The 22,119-nt window shown below is 40.8% G+C and overlaps 1 protein-coding gene across 1 annotated transcript in view; it reads left to right on the top strand.

The window, feature by feature from the left end:
* Nucleotides 1-22,119, top strand: part of PTPRG (protein tyrosine phosphatase receptor type G) — a 415,889-nt gene that overhangs the window by 341,156 nt on the left and 52,614 nt on the right. Inside the window, exon 13 of the mRNA XM_075158716.1 lies at nucleotides 3,083-3,215. Coding sequence (XP_075014817.1) covers nucleotides 3,083-3,215 — 133 coding nt within the window. The remainder of the gene's footprint in view (nucleotides 1-3,082; nucleotides 3,216-22,119) is intronic.

Genomic DNA, 22,119 nt, shown 5'->3' with positions numbered 1-22,119 from the left:
GTACATTTCACAAATGCCTCTTTCTTGCCTTGACCTTTGTGCAAGAGTTGCGCTGCCAAAGCCTCCCTTGCTGCCTAATGCCCTCTAATACTCTCTGTGCCAGGGCCTCATCCGTCCAGGGCCTGGATGGAACTGCTGGAATGGTGGTGCACAGGAGTAACAGATTTTTCCAGACACAGGAGCGAGTGGATTTAGCAGTGCTGGGGCTTGTATCATGTGGGACCTCTTGAAACAGATATGCTGTAATAATTGTTATTCCTTCCTACTGGGATGAATTCCAAGCCAGTAAAAGGCAAACTGAATTAATTCAATGAAGGCATATGCCACTGGTAACTGTTTACATTTCTTAGCAAAAATGGAGTTTCCTGGTCCATTTTTTAAGCGTGGGGTTTTTTTTTCCCTGAAGTACAGCGTATGGTGGGCACCGTTACAAGGATATGCTGTTGACACTACCAAGGCTCAACATTCTTGCTTTGGAAAAGAGTGAAATGCTGACTATTTTTTATTTTATAATATTTTGTTATGTAGGAGAACAGGAAGCTATAAAGGCCCAGATCTGTCTTTTTTTTGTGTGTATTTTCTTCAACTCTTTTTCCAAGTTACCCAGTGTGCTGCCTTTCCTCAGGCTTTTCTGCCGTGACACTCAGGAGACAGGCGCCAGCACGCCAGCTGTACTGCTGTACTTCTGGCCCCAGCTGTCATTCTAGTACAATTTTTATTGGCATTGGTTTGTTTAAGCTCTCTCAACACTTTTACTTAAGCAGTGGAAAACACCTAAGTCTTTTTCTTCAAAGCCGGCACAGGAACGGTCTCTTTTTTCCTGAAGCATATCACTGCTTGGGCATTCCCAACTGGAATTTCGCGGCCAGCCATCAGCATGCGGGAATGGCATTTGCTATTCTGGCACTCAGCATACTGAACACTTTCTTATCCTCACATCTGTGGTATAGGGAGTTGGCAGGGTCAGATAAGTGTGTTCTCCACAGTAAACTGAGTAAGAGGAGCATCGTGAACACTGCAGAATTTAATAGTTTGCATTGGGATTCCAGCCCATGCTGTGCTTACAATGGAATTTAATTTTCGTCCCATGCAAACAGAAACATATGTTTTTGTGTTGAAATATGTGGAGGTGGAACTAAACAGAATACTGTCCTTGGAGAGAAATGAAGCAACACCCTGATGGATGTAAGGTGGTGGGACTGTTTGGCTCTCCTACTAAGTTTTATTGCATTGCATGGCTTTTTGCTTTGTCCCTTGTACCGTTCTGATTAGTAACACTTGCCTCACGGGCTTAATTTTTTCATGCTGTTAAATGATTTGAAATGCACTGATAAAAACCAGTGCCTCAGTGCTTATGATTTTTGCAAGTTTGACAAATATAGAGAATAAGCCTTTGCTCTAGTTTTGGGGTTGTTCTTTTCCTTTTTCTTTGCTAGTCAAGGAAATCAAAGACCTGTCTTAAAAACAGTATGTTGTATACTATTAGTATGCTGTGAAGACCAAAGCTCACCACGTGCTCAAGGTACAAGGGTGTGTGCCTATTCTGCAGAGTGGCACTGTTGGTAACCTCGGTAGCCTTTCTTACTGAAGTTGGAGACAACTGGCTACTCATCTCTCTTATGATCACTTCTATACTCAGTGCACGTTCACTTCCCCCAAACATCCCTCTGATTAGCACCTCATTTAGGCTGCTTGCTAAAGGGCATTACCTCCATCAGCCTAGTTCTTAAAACTAGAAAGATTTCTTGCTGGGCTTGCAGCAGCTTGCAGCCTTGCTCTGTTTTCAGCAGTCAGGCAAAAGCATTTACAATTAACCTTTACTTCCATGTTAGTTGAATTTTAGTCCTGCCTATGGAGGAGTATAATCTAAATGCTATTAAAATAGAGTATGACTTCATATTATGTGACATCTGGTGACTTCCAATTATCTGTGTTTTGCCTGCCTACGGTGAAAAGGCAATTATGTTCTTCTGGTAGGATTTGCAGCAGTTTCAGAAGATATGATAATACAATGCTGAACGAGGGCAAGGAAGCACATTGGTAAGGAAAGACTCACGTAGGCTAAAAAGTAGAAGTCAAGTGCGTACATTTCAATCCTTGTTCAAATCTGAAGCTGTTTACAGTAATCCTTTCCCATTACGTCCTGTTGACAGGTATTGATCAACTACCGCCTGTTTGTTAGGAAATGTGAATGATAATCCGCTTCTGTATTTTTCTTTTACAATTTTGTCTAAAACAATTTATTCGTCAAGTCTACATAAATTTGCACAAATTAGGTATCTTTTGAAATACGTTGATATGGTGTCTGTGCTCATCGGCTCCAGGAGTTGCAGAACCTTTAAATATTCATCTTATATATGATACAGTTATTTTAACGAGGTGTCATGCGAAAAGTGAAACAAAGTTACTCGGCCAGATCTCAGGATATTGACCAACTTTAATTTTGTTCAAAAGCTGTGGCATAATGATTTCTTCTGTCAGTTACAACACATCCTATCCATTCATTCATCCATCCATCTTGACAATCCATATGCTAAAAAGTGCTTTCGTATGCAGTAACTCACCAGATTGTGACAATTCCGCAAATGATGTGACATGACACCCAACATGTTGAGGATTTTTTATTTTAAGATAGCTACCAAGAAATTTATTTCTGAAATAAAGTATTACACTGAGCTTTGCAAACAGGGCTGTCCTCTAGTGTTGAGAAACAGAGTGCATTTATCTGCAAGCACTGATGACTGAGCAAAGCGTTTGCTTTGTTACCGTGGTGAAATGACTCAGTGGGGTACTCCACATCTGATAATAGGTGCTTGCACGATAGAGTCCTAAAATTGTCTATAAGACTGTAATTACAGGCAGTAGTAAAATCCGAGCCATATGTGGCAATAAACACCATACTTCTGTGCTCTCATGTCTCAGACTAAAGACAAATGGAGTCCCACCCTGCAGTTAGAAGATCTTTGCTCTGTTTACTCATACCATGTAAAACGGACAAGCTATTTGTTTTGCTTACACGTTGTTCCATACAGTAATTCTCTTTCCGTTTAGTGATTGTTTTTGTTATGTGTTTAACACACAGCTGACAAGAACAGCTCCAGCATGGCCACGAGACCTTCTCCTGGTAAAATGGAATGGATCATCCCTCTTATTGTGGTCTCAGCACTGACCTTCGTGTGCCTCATTCTTCTCATTGCTGTGCTTGTCTACTGGAGGTGAGCCTGTTTCCTTTTGATTGGAAACTGATTATGATTTAAAACACATTTCAGGTGGTGGTGGTTTTTTTACTAGATGTTACGGTGGTAGATGCATTATATAACTCTCTGGATCCTAGAACAGCTCTCTGTTGGTTAACTATCCAGCTGTCTTAAATATGGATTTTTGTGTCATGAAAATGAGCTTGGTAGAGCTCTAGCAATGGTAGAGCCAGCTGTAATGCTGACAAGTATTTTCACAATTAGTCCCTCTAATATAGCTGTAACAAGGTATCTTTGTCTTGGCCTTCAGGAAAGGTAGTCGTGGGAGAAAAGCCCAGTGAGACTGGACTTGGTTCCATGGGTGGCTTTGCCACAGACCTCCTGTGTGATCTTAAGCAGTTCTTTTCTTCCTTTGACTGTGCTTCAAGAAAGGGGGATAAGCTTGTTTCGCGTTACATAGCAATGCTCTGAGTAGGAGTTCTTTAGCATTGGTGAAGTGTTCAGAAGTGCAACCTGCAGGGTCTTGAAAATAAAGATTGCTTCTTATAAGGAGATGCTGTCCTTTACACCAAAGGGCATTGGTTCAGTGGAGGAGACTAGGATTAGCATGGACAAATCCATCTCCATTTGATTTAGAGTAAATTAAAACCTGCACCACCTTCTTGTGCCAGAACCAGAACCCAAAGACTCATTTGTCTGGTAGTGAAAATTAACCAGGAATTAGCCTCATAGAAGGTACTTAGGAATTATTTCAAAATCTGATTAGATGGGACACAGAAAAGTAGCTTTGATGAGAAATAGCAGTCCATTGATCATTATATTTGCAGAATCAATTAAAAAACTACCAAGCTGTTTTTCAGTACACCCATTTCGCTGACAATTAATTGGCCAAATTGTTGAGGCTGGGAACATTTGAAAGAATATTAATAAATAGATGACAATAGTCTTGTGAAAATCATTTCTATTAACATTTGCAAGTAATTAACATGATTGCAGTAAGACAATGAACAAAATTGCAGTGATGTGTGCACAAAAGCTGAAATTGGAAAGGTTCTGAATTGTAGTGTCCTGTCCTTCAATATGTATTTTCTTCATTTGAAGGGCTAAACTCGGTTGCATTCACACCAGGCAAGCCCTTGAAGGATATGGTATATCGTGAAGCACTGTAATGAGGGGTTAGTAATATTTATCTTGCGTTGATACAAAATGCTCTTTTAAGGAGGAAAGTTTTTGAAATAAAATACTAATAGCTATTATCAAGAAGCATGTTGGTACCTCTCATTGTTTGGAAAACACTTCCATTTCCTGCAATTTCACTAATGGATCGAGAGAAATAATTGCAAACTTAGTGTTCAATTCACTCAAAGAGTAACAATACTGTCCCTGAGAAGATTATTGAAGTTGGAAAGTACTGGCTTAGTGACCAATAGTTAGGGACTAATTTTTGATAAATATTGGCTTGTATTATAGATCATAATATTACTCGAGTCTAAAATTAAGATATGTTAATGAAACTTAAATACTTTTTGTCTTCAACATTCCTAACCATCTACCTCATAAAATTTTTATTTGCTTCGTAATAACATCAGCATATAAATCAAGGAAGATACATGAACAAAGACTTTAACTGAAACCAAATTACTTTTCCAGTAATGTTTGTTATTTTGTATACGAACAGCAATTGTTTCTTATCTGGTCTCCATAATATGCATGAGTAGTTAACATTCATCAATAGTTCTGGTAAAATTATAAGCATTGACATTAATACTCTTGACAGCAGTGGATCAATTTTTTTGTGTATAATTGATACTAAAAAAGAGGTGGAGATTAAAAATTAATATAGACATGGAAAGTATGTCATGTAGCAGTCAAAGTTTTTTGATAAATACAAAGCAACAAATTGAGGAACCATAAACAAACTTGAGAGCACACATGTACTAGCTTCAAATTAATCTCCTGTGTCTACCTTCATATTTCTGAGAATTTTTTAACAAATACAGAGAGTGTATAAAAAAAGTCAACATGTGATTTAGGATAAATCAACAAGCAGCTAGAACACAAATGGTCCACAGTAACGTTTCATGTTGTGCAGAACATGTTGTTGAAGTGGCAACACAGCATTTTTTGTGCCCTTTTCAGTGTGATTACCTTTCCTTAGGAAAAATAAAATGTTTATCTCTGTGAGTGTTTTAGAGTAAGGAAAGAACAGATCCTCAAACACTGCGGAGTCCAATTTACAAGTTTGAAAGAAACAGTGATCTGGATCTTCAGGAAGAAATACTTAGCTTAAAATGTAATGGGCAACATATGGAATAATTTGCTAAATAACACCATCAAAGCAAATGGCATGAAAATGAGTTTGAGACAGATTTTTCAGTATGGGAAATATGGTATTGAAGTGCACAGCAGAGGAACACTTGTTATGAAAGGATAACCCTCAAGGGGACAGGCGTGCTGGACCAAGGGGGCTTTTCTTGCACAGCAGTTCTTTGTTTTGGTGTGAGAAAAAGCACTACAAAACAAAACCCAGAGAACTCGAAAATGCAGAAGAGACAGAGTTACCCTTTGGCAATACATTTTGAGGGTAAAACAAATTATATTTTCACTTTTGCGTTTTTGAGCATTAGTGGGATTAGATGATTTGAGACCAGAGGTGACATAAGTAGAACAATGAAGCAGAGCGAAGCCTTCTGCTTGTTTGCATTGCATCGATGCCTTATTATCCAGGGACCAAAATAAGGAGTTAGGGAGGTTGCTTGTGAAGGTTTGGCAAAGCATTTATCTCTGTTTGGATCCTTTGTAACTCATTCCATGATAGAGCAATGAAATAAGTTTTGTGATGATGTCTTGCTGTAAGGAAGCTTCATTTTCTGTTCCCTTTATTTGAAAAGGAGAGTGAAAGGAAGCAGTCACTGTTTGATGAAGTTTTTCCTTTCTTCATCTGTTGAGCTTCCATGCTGTGTTCATTAGAGACTTCTTGTAATTGAATATATTTGGAAATGATCTGTGCCATTTCTGAATGAGACTCCCTTATTTGCCGAGGTAATTTGCTGTTCTCAGTTCCTTTTCCATGTGGATCCTGGACAAATGGCAAAAGAATATGATTGATGTTGAAGAGAAAGGGTCACTTCCGTCTTTTTAGCATGATGGCCATCTCAGTAATGAAAAGGGATGGGAACTTGCAGGCAAGCAGCAGCTCTGAATTACCTTTCTACTAAAGTTTCCTGAATTCACTACTTTTAATGGCACTGCTGTGCAAAGAGGGCTATGTGATTTTAAGTTGGTAGAGTAGAAAATAAACTAGGTCAGCATAATGAAGCTGCAAAAATTGCACTGCCTCTTATCCCAGAACAATGAGGAGCGCACTGTTGCGGGATGACCAGGAGCCACGAAGTTCACTGGTGCTGGTTGGCAGTTGGGCTTCCTGGGCAGGAGGGACAATGATGGCTGTAATTCAAGTTTGCTTCTGTGCATCTTTGATTGCTCTTGAGAAAAAGGTGGCCTGGCTAATCCTTGAGCTGTCGTGGGCACGATGAAGGGGACGGTTGCTCCCAGGACCTCTAGTGCTTGAAACTGATTTCTTTTAGCAAGAGAATATTCTCTTCTCATTGAGTTGAGAATTTGAGTCTTAGCAGACAAAAAAGGTGAGGAGACCAGATCCTCATTTTACTCAACATGTAGACTCACCATTCACTTCTTCAGTGGCACAATGGTATTTCTTTTTCTGCTTTCATTCCTTCCGTACTGGTTCCTGAAATTGTGTGCTGTAGGGACAACCACTGAGTATTTCTGAGAATTATTCACTGGGATTTTAGGATCTTTCACTGGAGCCCTACTAGCTCATCTAGAGCCTGTTAAAACGTGTGTGTTATAAGGTGCAGTTTCCCAAGCACATTATTTTTGCATTTCTGGGCATTTGTTTTGCATCTGTGATTTTATACCCAGACTCAGTATCATGAGATCCTTCTGCAGTTCTTCAAGGTCAGTTTAAAATTTGACTTGGATTGTCTGCAGTCTTTGCCACTGTTATTCTCACAGCCTTTTTTACAAGCTCTGAGAATTGCCGAGTGTGTTTGGTAGTGACCTCGAAACTATTTAGGGATTGAGTGTGACTTCAGTTTTTTTGCAACAAGGCGAGTTCCTATAGCATGCTGAGCCATAATATGGCTTGAAACATGTCTTTTCTAGCACTTCCACTGTATTCTGTTGCAAATTGAACAAGTCCTGAGTATTGACACTTTAAGGGAAACCCAGGGTCAGTGCCACTTTCTTTTTCACAGAGGTGCAGGAGGGTGACTAGAGTTGGGAAATCAACTAAAATACTTTGATACACATTAACTTCTGTGATTTTAGAAAAAAAAATATTTTAGGAGTGACAGGTGACCTTCCACTGTTTGTTTTCCATTCTGATTTTTAATCTAAACACTACAATGCTATAGACCATGGTTTCAGAGGGAAAAATAAGCAGAGAATATTAAGAAGCAATTAAGATTTTAGAGTTTAGCCAACAGCAACTTTTAAATGGGAACTAAATTATAGCCATTTCTCATTTTCAGCTAAGAGGAAGAAATTAATTCACAACTATAGCTGGAGAGTTTTCTTTTTCTTTCTTTTCAGCAGATACCATAATTCACCTATGAATTATTGCCGCCATCAACATCGTGATCCCAAAGACAAAGCAGGAATATTGTATTGCATTTCTTATTAAATCAAGCTGTTTATACAGTGCTAATATGTTTACATTCAGGAGGGATTTTTGGAACAACACAGCTGCTGCCTTTCAAAGAGCAAGCAAGCTTGCATTGCTTGTTTATAGCCATGTGCGTATATGAGGCAGCTTGGGAAAAAGATGCCTTTAATTTTCCTTAGGCAAAACCTTATAGAATTTAGTAGACAGTAAGAGTTTTCTTAGGTTTTTATTAAGCATCCTGTTGAATTGAACAGAATCTTTGGGACGGGTCCTGCAGCAGAGCCTCATACTTCTCTGGCAGTGCCTTTCTGTTCAGAAGAGATGACATTGAGCACCAGGAGATGTGGGTTCTTTTTCTGACTCGCTCATTGATTTTCTGTGTGACCCGGGGCCAAGTCACTTACAGTTTGAGAGTATTGTGGTTGAACTTGGTGGCAAAGACCTCACTGGGAGCAAGCGCAGGTGTTCAGTCTTCCAGCATCTGAGTTCTGTCACTGGTAAAAGAGCACTGAAGAAGGTTGGTGAGCCATATTTGTAAATCCGTTTGTAGTATAGAAATGAAAGCTGCAACATAAGACCAAGAACTGATGCAGTTACTATGTCTAATAACCATGCCTTGGAAAACTGCCTTTTGGTGTTAAATTCTGGGGAACGTGCACAGCTCCATAGCTAAGACAGTGTTAAAACTTCATTGGGGAAAAAAAAGAAGACCTTCTGCCTGTAGCAGGTTGTAAAAAGTGCTGAAATTGTTATTTGAACCTATCTCTAGGTTTTATTTTATGAGTACACAATGTGTTGTTCATCTACTGTACTGATTGAAAAAAGAACATTGCAAATTTACAGACCATTGTAAAATTGCTTGCTTACAGTGATAAAAGCTGCTTTCAGCTTACTCCAAAATATTCGTGATTCTGCTCATTTTCTCACTCACAAAGGATGCTAGGTGGTAACACTTTCTGAGAGTCTGTGTGTTGATTTTAAGAATGCCTCGGGTGCAGTTGCATGAGTATTTATTTCAGCAGCAGCGGTTCAAGCAGCCTCCTCCGTTCCTGCCCTTGTTCTGCCCTCTGTGATACCAATACAAATGTTTGTATAAACATGCGAGGAGCTGGATTGAGAAATAATCCACATTTAAAAAAAAAAAAAAAGAAGATGAAGAAGAGAGGGGCTTTTGTGCCCTGATTTAAACCAGATTAGCTCCCAGTCTAGTTCATACAGAAACCAGACAGAGTTCTACCAGCATGACCGAGGGACAAGCAGGAGCGGGAATGAGCAGGAGGGATGGGGATGCTCGTGCTGGCACTGCCCCCAGGGATGCCTGAGGACCATACCCAGGCACTTGTGCTCAGCTTGGGGATGGCAGCGCCCCAGAGCACAGCCCATGTCATCGCAGGGGGGAGAATTAGCTGACAAGGGCAAGAGATTTCCTGAGCTGGGAGACAGGCAACGCCACAAGGAGACCAGGGGAAATGTGGAGGTGAGTGGCGTGCCTGAACCCCCCTGCAGCTTCTGTCTCCTTTTTAGCGACCAGATTCGCCCTGCTCACAGCGAACAGGGCATGCCTTCGTTTTCCTCTGGGAATGGCCACATCTAGTCTCGTATGATGACAAAGAGCCTCAGAGGGATGGGGATGGGGCAGATCACTGCCTGGCAAGTGGGGTGCAGCCCAGCCTGATTCGGAGCCCTCTGATCTCCCTGCCTCAACCCAGGCAATGCAGGAAAAGCACTTCAGCTTTTACTGCAGAAGATCCGGGTTGTATTTGATTTTGCCAGTGCCGGAGGTAAAGGTACTGAAATACTGGGCCCTTTTGTGTGCTGTACCTCAAAGTGCTGCTCGTTTTCATTAAGGGGGAGCAGGCCTGTGATCAGCTCCCTCTTATCCCGGGGAACTGAGCTCATCCTTTGTGCCGATGGCAGCTTGCTTTCAAGCCTGAAACTTAGGGCAGCTGCCGGTTGCTTGTTCTAGCTGTTGGTATCATTCTTTGAGCGCTTGTCGTTCTTCCATTATGAGGAAAATCAATATGAAAACTTCTCTGACAGCTTCTCTGCTCTTTCATCTGGCAACGCGCAGCCTGGGGCGAGGGAGGAAAAGCCCACGAGCAGATCCGTTAACGCCAAATCATAGCGTGCGGCTGCTGTTCCTCCCGTTGTCTGCTCGTGGGCTTTCATCCTCTCCTCTTGCAGGGAGCTGAAAAGGATCAGGCCTGGCTGTTTGCAAGGGTGGTGGGACGCAGGGGTTTTCTCTGCGCACGAAGGGCTGAGGCACAGCTGTGCGCGGGGGAGGCCGGGACGCCGCACCCCGCACCGCCATTCCTTGGCAACTTCTTGCTCAATAACCATTTCCCAAATGGCTACTTCAGGGCCTTTCAGAAATCACAGGAGTTGTCAGTTGTTATAGTAACGGACCCCCTGCTGCTGAATTAGCCCTGAGATGCCCATTTGGGCTTTTGAACAGACTAACTCATGCTCATTAGACAAAAAAGAGAGAGAGACAGATTTGCAGATGGAAAGTTGCTTTTTAAGCATGCTGGATGATCTGTTAAGAGCTAGACTGTGGAAAGGGGCATATTCTCTCATTATATGCCTGTTACTTTTACTCTTCTTTAATTAACACTAGTTTTACTTCTTCTTGCAAACCAGAATTCTGCAAGATTTCCGTTTCCTCACGGGTGAGGCCAGTAGTGAGCTGCCGCTTTACAAACCAACAATTTTTGTCTTGAGAAAGGAAAGAAGTTGGAGAGGGATTTGCCAAGCTTATATGCAGATCAGTGATGATTTCCAGAACTATCAGGATATCTACAAAATGCAGAAAATAGTACTTTTAGTCCTAATTATACAGCATCAGGAGCAACATCAAGAATCAGGGAGCACACTTTGACCCAGGAATGTCCCATTTCAAGGAAATAGCACAGTCTAGATTTTGCTTCAGGCTTAAACCTGAGCAGTCCCATTGACGTTAACAGAGTGACTCCTGAATAACCGGGATCAGCTAAATGAGACCTTGCCCTTGTAAATTTGAGTCCACATGACTGAAGAACCTGTATCACCTTATATGGGTTCTTGAGAATACGCAGTTGCAATAACGAGTTACTTTTTGCCACGTATTTGAAGCCAGCTTCTTCCTATGTCACACATGTCCAGCCTTCATCTGAATTTCATGAAGAAATGTTCTCCTCTCAGCTGCCCTGTAAATGAAAAGCAAATCCAGATTTATAGCAGGCTGGTGTATCTCCAGGTGTACATAAGATAAGACTATGGTTGTACTTGTGCGATATACCTTTTCTGTGAGGAAGTTGATTAGACCAGATGGGCAGGCAGGGTTGTTAGCGGAGAGGGGAAGCAAGTGCTCTGGTGCATGAAAGGGTCTGCAAGGAATACGTGATCTTCTGCACCCATCGTGCTGGGGATGAGTCGTCTTTGGCTTAAATTGCAGCAAGAGAGAAGTTTAGGTTTGACATTTCATGATAGGAAAGACAATAAAGTGGTGGTCTGCAGAATTTCCATCATTTCGAGGTTCCAAAACAAGGTTAAGCAGCCATTTGTCAGGAGCACCGCAGGAGTCCTTGATCCTGCACGGGAACTTCGAGGCCTGTTTTCCGCAGCTCTGCGGTGCGAGGTTTAAAGCACACATGCAAGTGTGAGAAAAGAGGAGGAACGGTGTAGTGTGATAAATTGTCCTGTAAATCACAGACTAGAAGCCTGAAAAGCATTTGGAAGACAAAGTTTACATGCATCACATTTGAAGTGAATAACGTGAAGTCGATAAAAGAGCACATCTAAGAATTGGGGGGAGGAGAGAGCGAGGGCTCTAGCTTTGGAGAGAGAGTGGAAAGAAGATACAAATGGGCAGGAAAGAAACTGCAAAGGCAGCTTGCAGAGGACAACTGTGTCTGGAGACCCACAGGTTGGTGGAAAAAAAAAATCTGTTTGGAGTTTTGTTCCATCTGTTCTCCTGCAGCAGGGAGCCTAAAAGTAGGGAAGAGTTAAGAGTACAATGATCTGAAGTTTAAAAACAGAGGAGAAGGGTATAGCTGCGGTTTGTTGCCCCCGTTGTGTGTTATCTAAGGCACCATCCGAACTGCACGTGTCAATACTGCCCCATTATCAGCAGTGAGTGCCAACATGAGGCCACCCCTGGTGCCAAGGGCAAAGACCCTGTGAGCAAGCACCCAGGGTGACTGAATCTAGACATCCCTGGAGAGGCTGTTATGTGAAAGTATTTTCTTGCAAAGGAGATGGAGAATGGTGATTGCTCGAAGAACCAAGATTTCACAGCTGTGAAACCACCCGCCCCAGCGCCAGCAATTCTGGTGCCTGCTGGATTGTGATTATTTTTAACAGTACCTTTAAATGAGAACTCTCACTCTGAAACATGCATGTTCCTCAGCTCCTGGGATGTTCGTACCATGTGGGTCAGCTGTGTGAACATCTTTTCTGCAGTCCCTTTTATGGATGTGGCCATTGAACTCAGTGGGAGCCCAGATCTGCATCACCTTTATTTTAAAAGATAATGTCAAGCATGCAATCATAAGTCAGACAACAAGAGAATAAGTGCTTTGGTTGTGGAAGACTAGAATTCTAATATCATGTTGGTGACCTTGAAAACTCCCAGACAAAAAAAGTATACTTTTTTTATTTTTAATTTCATATACGATGTGTCCCAGAAGAGCTGAGACATTTAGGCTATGCTTTGCCCACAGGCCCACACAGGCCATCCCATTCATTAAAAGGGATGAAGTTTATGCAAAAATTTTGGCAGCAAGTTGGAAAACTGCTGTTGACACAGTCCTCATGGCTTTGTTTAGAGGTGTAACAACATTTCCCCAACATTTCCATGAATACTTTCTTCTGCACAGAGAGCAAAGAGGAGCAGGCAAGGGCAGCTGAGGTCAGGCAAGGAGGGATCTGTGGCATGGCTGCAATTGATCTTTCTGTTTTGTTTCTTGGAACTAATTAAATTAATTAATTGCAGACATTTTTTTCTGGAAGTGCCTTTCCCAGTGCTGCTGTAATGGTGAGGTCTTGAAAAAAAGAGCAAGATTTTATCTGTGCAGTAACTGGGTTAAAGGTAATAGTTTACAAGGCATAATTTTGAACGAATATTTTTTTAAATATTCAAATCTTCTAGTTAAGCTCCATTAAGAACTGCTTTGTGGGTGCTGAGAAATAGTATGCCATGAGGAGTATGTGTTTTCTGATAGCACAGCAGTAGAAGATGCCAGGTGCCACTGGCTTCTACTCATCTGTGAGGTCTTTTGTAAGCTATTCTACAGGAAACTTCTATACAACTTTACATTTTTGAACTTAAAGCTATGATCAGTATTTTAAGAGAAACAAATTTCACAAATGCTTTTTGTGAAATTAAATCATTTTTCAAAAAAAAGATGACTATTTCTTAAGAAGATGGATGCATTCCTTTTCTGTTCCCCTTCTCAGCTCAAAGAAACAATTTATTAACCCATTGTTGTTTGATCTGTTGCTAGTTTATGTTTTCTGTTGATCTGTTGCTAGTTTATCTCTTTTCTATAATATTCTTAGTATGGAAGAGTATGTGTTAAAGTGTATACAGGTATCTCTAGACTAGATTCCCTCTCATAAATTGGTAGGTTCAGAGCTAGAGGAATGTCTTGGACAAACTGTGAATGAAATATTCTATAATACAAGTAGATGTACCCAGAGGGAACAGTATACCTCTGCTGTGAAACTGTGAATTAACCACAGCAACCAGATAAATTATATTTTTTCTCTCTCCTTGTAACCATAAAATACAGCTATTGAAGGGCCCTGTGCTGTCCTAAGTCCCACAGCAGCATTTGGACTAACATTAGCACTAGCTATTTCACAGCAGGATGTGGTCTGAGTGTAAAATTATAGGGTAAGAATATTAAATCAATTCAGCAATCTTAACTGGTTGGATAAATACTAGGAATCAGCAGCCTAGTAAAACAATAACAAGCAGGGGTGGATTTAATTTTACTTTTCTTAAAACCTGTGCTATTTGGGAAAAGCCAACGCCTTGGAATGCACAATGCATGTTGTGCTGCTATTACAAATGTTGCGAGTATGTGAATTCATTCAGTTCATTGTAGAACACTGAGTTTGTTTGTTTAAAAGAAAATATTTCTTCTATCGCTAGGAACAACATGTATTTCACTCTACTGACTTAAAGGTTAAAATCCATTCGAGCTCTAACTTTTAAGCTGAAACAGGCGTAGGTGGCATACCTGGTTCTCGATTGGTGGGTTGTTTCATGTTTTGGAAATCCTGTCTTTTCCAAAATAGAACAAAAATGTTTTGAAATACCTACAAAGTGACATTTATAAAGTAATAGAAGTAAGCCCAATTTGAATTTTTAAAATACTGTTAATGTTTAAAAAAAAAGAAATCAAACCATTTCCCAATAATGACAAATGTTCTATTCTCTGAAGGCTCAGATTTGTTTTTTATTTTCCTCCTGATCAAATTATCGATTAAATGGATATATTTCTGTACAGTGACTCACTTTCTAAAGCTGTTTTTTAACCACTATCAGAAAGTTTCCAGTGAGTGCTGGTCAAATTTCTCATGTTTTGTAGCAGCATGAGCTTATCTCGTTCACTCCCGTGTCAAATACGTTTTAAGCTGTAATGGATCTCGGCATGTTTTGTCATGCCACAGGTTGGACTTAGGGCTACGATACTGAATCCCTGCGGATGGGGGCTTCTCCAAGTCACGTATAAAGGGACATCTTTCCTTTTGCACAGGCACGAGGCTGGTGATACAGGTGCTCCTCAGCTGGAGCAAATCCCTCACTAGCAGTGGGTGGAGATAGGAACTGGAGTTTACCCCTGCTGATGGATATTTGGCATAAATGTGGGTTTTGAGTGGGAGTGAGAGAACAGCCCTCTGCAAGGCAGGCAGAGGGAGTGCATCTCCTAAACCTGTCACGGGAAATTACATCTGCCAACCTCACAGTTTATTAGGAGCTGAGTGGTTCATCAGTGAAGAGGATTTTATGCTGTTAGAGAAGTGATCAAAGTAAACTGGCCTGCAAGCTTTCCAGCTGCTTTCCAGGTTTTCTTAAGGTATTTATTTCCCTAAGCCAGTTCCACTAATGCTGAGAGGAGGAGTGTGAAGGGATGGGCACCGCAAGGGCAGAAGATGCTGAGCCGGGACCAGGGAGAGCCTCTTCTCCCGCAGTGCCAGGCTGTGCTCCCCAGCAGCAGCGGTACGGATGAAGATTGCAGCAGTTGTACCGTGCTAGCAGCACTGAGGGCACGGAGGACTTCCAACCACATCATAATTCAAAATCAGCAATCTTTCATTTACTCTTTAGTGTTTTAGAAGTTTCCTAAATTTCAGTGTTCATTGGTAATAGCAACTGGTATTACAGACATGAAGTGAGAGCTGTGAAGATGCAGTCCTCATACCTGTCATTTTTTGGAATTTTTTTTTTTTTAATAAAAGCCTAGGACATAAATGTATCAGAATGGTTAGTCTCTTCCCATTCATGCAGCTCCTTATTTTTGAAGCATTCAGGGTGCTATTTCAATCAGAGAATAAATGGGTTCGCTTTGCAGTTTGCTTTTCAGAGCCCGCAAATGCTGGTTTTGTGAGTTACGGCTGAATCTAGGCTTCTTCATCCACATAACACAACAGCAAAAAAAGATTCTCCTGGCCTGATATAATTACAGGCTTCATATTCATTTGAATGAACTATTTTTCACCACTTTCCTCCTGTTATAGGTACAAACAAGCCTTTTAACCTAAAAGGGCTTTTCCTGCAATCTCTTTATTCTTCAGCAAGCTTTGCATGACAGAAGTTGTAGTCATGTTTTCTGCTAATGCCTTGTCTCCCTACAACTATACACTTGTCCTGTGCCCTTGTTCTGTCTAATTTTGGGGAGCGGGAGGAGGAAAGGAGAGAGAGATTAGCAGCCTATCAAACATCAAGGACATTTGCTTGGTTTACATCGGCCAGCGTTACTCTGAACATGCTTTGTGATATTGAGGGGTATATACACCTTATATTTATCAACAGTAATTCCTTATTAGAGAAGAATCTAATAATAATTAAGTAACACCATTTGCATGCACAAATCACCATAGTTTGGCTCCGGTGATATTTAATACTGAATCTATCTAAGCAAAGCAATTGTATCTCTGTGGAGATCAATCCTAACGAATAAAAAAATTGAAAAGATTTTTAAAATAATTGGAGCAAAGGAAATATTCTCGTTTTTTCTGAGACTGTGGAAATAAAGTTTCTGCTTTCCAGAGGAAAATACAGTACTTAGGAAATTTGCAAATGGAAATTAGCCTATGTTGGTCTTCGTCTTTATTTATGTCATTAAATGGAGTCTTTAATTAGCATATATATTATTCATGTTTTGATATAATCCATTTTATAAGTCCAAGTTCAAATATGAAAATCAAAATGGGCTTGATGCACCCTATTGTTCACATGCAAAGCAGCCAACATAGATGTAAAGATATGAGGTGAATTGAAACATTCATATTTCATAAGGATGCAGTCTACATTTTCTGAAATTATGGCTTATTTTTAACTTTTTCTCATTTGCATACATATTAGTCTCTGTTTAAATGATGTGTTAATTCTATTCATTAGACTTCAGTGAATGCTTCTAACTCTCCTGATAATCAAGCATAGATCCCTGGAAAGCAAATTATGGACTTTCATGTTGCAAAACCCATTGTAAACGTGACATTTATCACTGCAGAGCCAACTCATGTGGAGCACTTGGCTGCAGTCAGGAGGGCAGAACCCTTTTTCTTGTGCTTATGGTAATGATTGTCATCTGTGAATAAGGACCTGGCACCAGGTCCCCGATGTCTCTTCAGAAATGATTGGGCACTTCACAACCGCACCACCCTCTTGATGGTAAAAATGCCAATTCAGCTCTTTGGGGGAGAAAGAATAAATTACTCAGGTCCTCACACCAACAGCTTCAAGCAAATGGGCAATCAAGAATCTTCTGTTCCACATAAGATGTGGTGGTGGAGACTAGAATTTGGGACTTACAAGGGCTCTGCAGCTCTCTGGAGTGTATTTGGGTGTCAAAGAGGAGCCTGCAGGCTTGGCTTTGCTGCTGTCCAAAATGCATTTGTGCTTCAAAATCTCCAAAACAGTGGTCCTGAAAGCAAAAGCACGAAGGTGACAACAGTGCAATAGAAGTCCCTTCTCTGGGTCTCCGAGCCAGATCCTGTAGCGAATGTGGGAACAATCTCTGGGAAGAAAAGGGGCAATGAAATAGTATTGGAGTTAGGTGTCTGCTGTTGCATATTGATTTGCCAGGCTGTGACAATTCATCTTTTTAATTCTAGGTATAAAAGCATTGTTATCCCAGTGGTAAACCCGAGGTGATAATTTCGCAAGATTTTATGTTGATGGGGTGAGCCCTGAGTGGTGCCACACAGGGAGTTGCCATGTGTGCTCTGATTAATAAAAAAATTGATGGGAAGAAGATTCTTATGCCATCACTGCAAGGAAATGCTTGACATCTTTAAAGGCCCATAAGTTTAGTTTCCATCTGTTTTTTGCAGAGTCTGGGCCTTTTCAAAAGCAGTGCTGATGTGCTGTAGGGAATTAATTTAGCTCTTTGTGGTAGCAGAAGGTTAGAGTTCAACATCACTGTTTTTGTTATCCACAGAGCTACATGGAGCAAGTTCCCTGTTGTATAGTTTAAAGGAATAGGTGGAGACTAGTAGAAAGAGACCTGTTGTCCCTGCAGCTTAGTTTTATTTGAGATGCACAGAATAGAATCATAGAATCATTAAGGTTGGAAAAGACCTCTAAGATCATCGAGTCCAACCGTCAATAAGAGAGCAGAAGAGAAGAAATCACAGAAATCACATACATTCTCAGCAGCTGCTTCATCTCGCCATGTCTGAATGTGTAATCTCACTCTCAGGAGCATTCTGCATGAGAAGCAGCTGGGCGCTTCTGAACATACAAGAAATGCTCCCATTTCACCAGCATTTGTGATAAACCAAGCTGCAGCTAGGCCAACAGGGAAATGAAAAGTCTGTGTTTTATTGCGACTCTGAGATTTCGGTGGGTTGCAGTGTTGTAGGATTTGAGCTTGCACTTGGATGTCCTCTCTTTCTTTAGCAATGCTTCCTTGTACTGAAAATGTGCAAGAGAATCCCTGAGCTTTATACCAGCGTTTTTGAAACACTTAAACTATCTGCAGCCCTCTCCTCCTTCACTCCGTGGATGATGAGTGTGGGGTCCCACTGACTTCCGCACTGCCAAGCTGGGACAGGCTGTGCTAATTCCCTGTGTGCTGAGCACAGAAAAGGATGCTGAAGAAAGGGGCTTTAAACCAATGCTAGCCCAGGGTTTAAGGTTATCCAATTTTTTTTTTTTTGAAGCTGGAAAGTAGACAGCTCAGCTGACGGGGGAATAAGGCAGCAGATGAGCGTTCCCCTTCCACGTCTCCTTCCAGCATCTTTTTTCCTTGGTGCGCCAGACAGCAACTCCCCACCCCAGAGAGAGATGCGTTGGCAACCTCACTCCTCATTTTTTTCTGGTGACTGGATTAACTTTAACATTGTCATTGCTCTCGGCCAACCTTATTGTATTTACTTAGCTTTCTGCGAAGAAGGAGTTAAATTCATATGGGTTGGATGTTTTCTGTTACAGCTCATGTTCTGTTTTGACCTTCTTGGCTTCGCATATTTTCCCCTTTTAAAGTTACTAGTTGTATCTGAGATCTTAACATCAGTGGGCTGCTTTGTGGAAATAAATATTAATGAGATGGCTGCTGATAGTGTCGTATGGGTAGAAAAAAATGCTTTTATAATAAATGGAATTTAATATTAATTGAATGGTTTGGAGTTAAAGCAGGATGCAAAGTGACAAGCTCGTGGCACAGCAAACTGCCCTTTGCAGGACTCTAATTAGAAGAGCGAGCAGCAAATTCTAAGCAAACTTGCTATAATCACACTGGGGCAATACAAGAGTGGAGCATAATTTGGAGCCTGGGACCTGTCCCCTTGAATGTCTCATAATTTCCATGAATCAACATTTAGTTACTATGTGGTGCCAAGTTTGCATTCTTCAGCTCTTTCCTGGCAATGCCGCATCCCATTGCTCTAGTCAAACCGGAGGGAGACAGTATGTTTTGCAATAAAAGGGCACATCAATTAAATGCACTGTGTTCTGCTACACATCTGTCGGAGAAAAGTGACTCATTTGTTAGCCTGCTGAAATTACTTTGCATTGAAAGTCTTGTGCTGATGTTACAGGGTTTTGCCTGATGACTTGAAGCTGTTACCTTTGCCATTTCCTCAATGAGAATGATCAAGAGTTGTTCCCTTTCCAAATTGCAGCGTTTGTTCATTATTTGGAAAAACAGATGATTTGCTGAGATGTGTTGTAGATAAATAGTTAAATGCTGCCTGGAGTAACCAAGTGCAATTGTCACAGATATATCTCATGTCCTAAAGAGTGATGTAAAGTGTTTGTTGGGTTTGAATTGTTCAAAAATAGTTTGTCTAAATATTATGTATCATTTTCATCTGGCAGATGGAGTTGCAGAAGCTGCTATAGCAAGAGTTTGTTTGTGGCGTTTCAGACAACCTGGGTATTGTGTGAAATTGGCTTAGCAAGCCTCTAAAAGGAGGGTGCAGGATGTAAAGTGAGGGTGTAGGAGTGATAAAGACCTAAGCACAGCATCTGGGAAGTTGGGGCAGTGCTTCCAGGCTGATGGAGAAGCATGTGAAAAAAAAACAACACGGAGCAAGTCAATTTATCCATTCTGTCAAAATGGCTACGATCAGCCAAGAGGCAAATGAATAAACGGATCAACAAGTATTTCACACTTGTGTGTTCTCGACAGGAAATCACAGATCTGAAACCAAATGTCTCGGACAAAACTACCAGAAATAGTGGCAAAATACTCTGCTGTTTAGTCTGCATTTTAAGTATTTTTAGCTCACAAAACTCCTTGAATTAAAATAGTGGAATAAAACAGGAACTTGTTACTACAGTTCCCAGTTACGAGCAGAAATGAAAATAGTTGGAGTGGGTCTAACAGCAGGACCTCGGTCCCCGCTGGAACCTCCCTTTGCCTGCACACCCGGACGCGACTTGTTTGGCCATGGTGACTGCTGCTGTCTTTTCTGCTCCCAAGCTTACTGTCTCATTGCTGCACTAATGGCAGCAAAAGCACCACCAAAGATCGCATCAGAACATGGAAATGAAATGCATAAATACAGTAGGAGGAAAATGAACCTGAATTGCTAGAGGTGTCAGGACTGAACAATTCACCTAGGAGCAGACATCTCCTACGTTCCTCGAGGACAGTGTGTCTGCCTGTGCAGCCATGTCACTTCATGAGCTTCAAGAAAAGGAAATACTGAGCCAAGAGCTTGTTTTTAATTTACATGTCTGCTTCTGAGGAAATGCTTGATGGATCCAGGCGCGTTTCTTCATACATTAAGAAGCGTTCATATGTTTTTGCTAAGATGTAAACTGCAATTCTTGTGGGCTTTTTTCTCCTTTTCCCCAGTCTCACATTTATCAACACTGAAAGGTTATAAAGAGCTTAATAAAAGGTAGATTAAAACTTTGGAAATAGTGCAAATAAAGAGAACAGTCTATAAATAGAAAATATATTAAACTGTATCTGGTGTTGAGGGATCTAATAATTTACAGAGGTTGACTGAATTTCTCCTGTTTCGCTTATCTGCAATGAACTTTTATCTTGAATCAAAATGTTCTCCTGCTGTGATTAGTTTTATTATGTATGTTTCTATACACTGCTTTCCCTGTTGTCTTAATCAATAGTTTATTTGCCTGAGTGGATACTTACTGAAAAAGAGTTTGTCATGAGGATAAAAGCAGTTTCTAATTTTCAGAATAATTTTGACTGATTTCTTAAAGGCAAAGTCTCTTCTACATCTGTTACTTTATGATTTTTCAATTCCTGACTCTTCTATATAATTGGGGGCCTGCTAATAGACTTCATGGTAACTTTTCTGATATGCCTCATACTTTTGAGTCCTTTTTGTGTAATAAATGTGTATTTCCTTGACACTACAATTCAAGGAGCTTTGAATGGGTTATAGGCCTGAAACTTCAAAGATGTCCTTTTCTTAATAAATATTTTGAAAAGGGAACTTCATTTCAAGTACTTTCAGGATCATCCTTCTAGTCCCCTCTGCCTTATGGTGTAGTGGATTCTACCTCCGTTACTGGCTTATAATATTTTTAGAATTTTTCTTACGGCTTATTTGGTCTGTGGAGATGGTAATTTAAAACATACATTGTTTTTATTTTCTGTGCTTCTTTATTATGCCGAAGTATGCTTAATACAGCTTACTGCTTTTTGGTATTAATTAGATTTTTCTTGTAGTATTAATTATCTTGGGATTTGTTTGATATTATGGTTATTGTTGATGCTATTAATTTTTTAGAAACATTCTCACAGAAAGTACTGCACTGTTTAATGCAAATGCTACTGGAAGGATCCTACTGATGCGGGGACTTTTTATTCTGATGTACTAATTGATGTGTGTCTGTTGCGTTTAGCGAAAGGAGCCCAGTGGATATGTTCACACCACACTGATTGTCCGATTTAACCAGAACACCACGTCAGTGAATACAACTCGCTTCTCTGCAGTATGGCTCTGTTAACGCAGAGCTATGCCCAAGGTACTGGGCCCAGCAGATAAGGAGTATTGGATTGGGCAGAGCTCACACTAACATGCCTGCGTGTCTCCTGGCATCTGAGATAGGTCACTGGGGTCGACTCGGGTATTTTTACAGAGCTAGTTAGAGATGTATTCAGCATACCACAGCAGAATACACAACGCGGTATTTCTCAGTGGTTGGGTTCAGTGGATGGTAGTTTATTGTCTCTGATATTTGTGTTTCCTTGTCACATTTGTTAACCTTTGAATGCAAGAAACTCATTAAAGCAATTCCTCAGACACGCATACTCCAGGCTTCCCCAGAGCTCTCGAGTCACTACCAGATTAGTATCAGCGACAGCAAGAAGCGAATCTCCAAATGGGTTGATTGATAGCGAGATTAATGATCCTCAAGACTTCTGTCCAGGTTTATTATTTGGCGGCTTACAAATCTTTGCTTTCAGGGAGATGGGTGGGGAAGGAGGACCAGCTGGCTGCCACCCGGTCTGTCTGTATTAGCGTGATGAGGTGACGTACATAGCCCTGTCAGAGCGCTAGCGTTAAGCAGTGTATTTTCAGTGTTCTCATTATCTG

This window comes from Calonectris borealis, chromosome 10, assembly GCF_964195595.1.
Source record: "Calonectris borealis chromosome 10, bCalBor7.hap1.2, whole genome shotgun sequence".
Classification (NCBI taxonomy): domain Eukaryota; kingdom Metazoa; phylum Chordata; class Aves; order Procellariiformes; family Procellariidae; genus Calonectris; species Calonectris borealis.
Note: the sequence above shows the minus strand (reverse complement) of the source record. Positions and strands in the feature narration are given on the sequence as shown.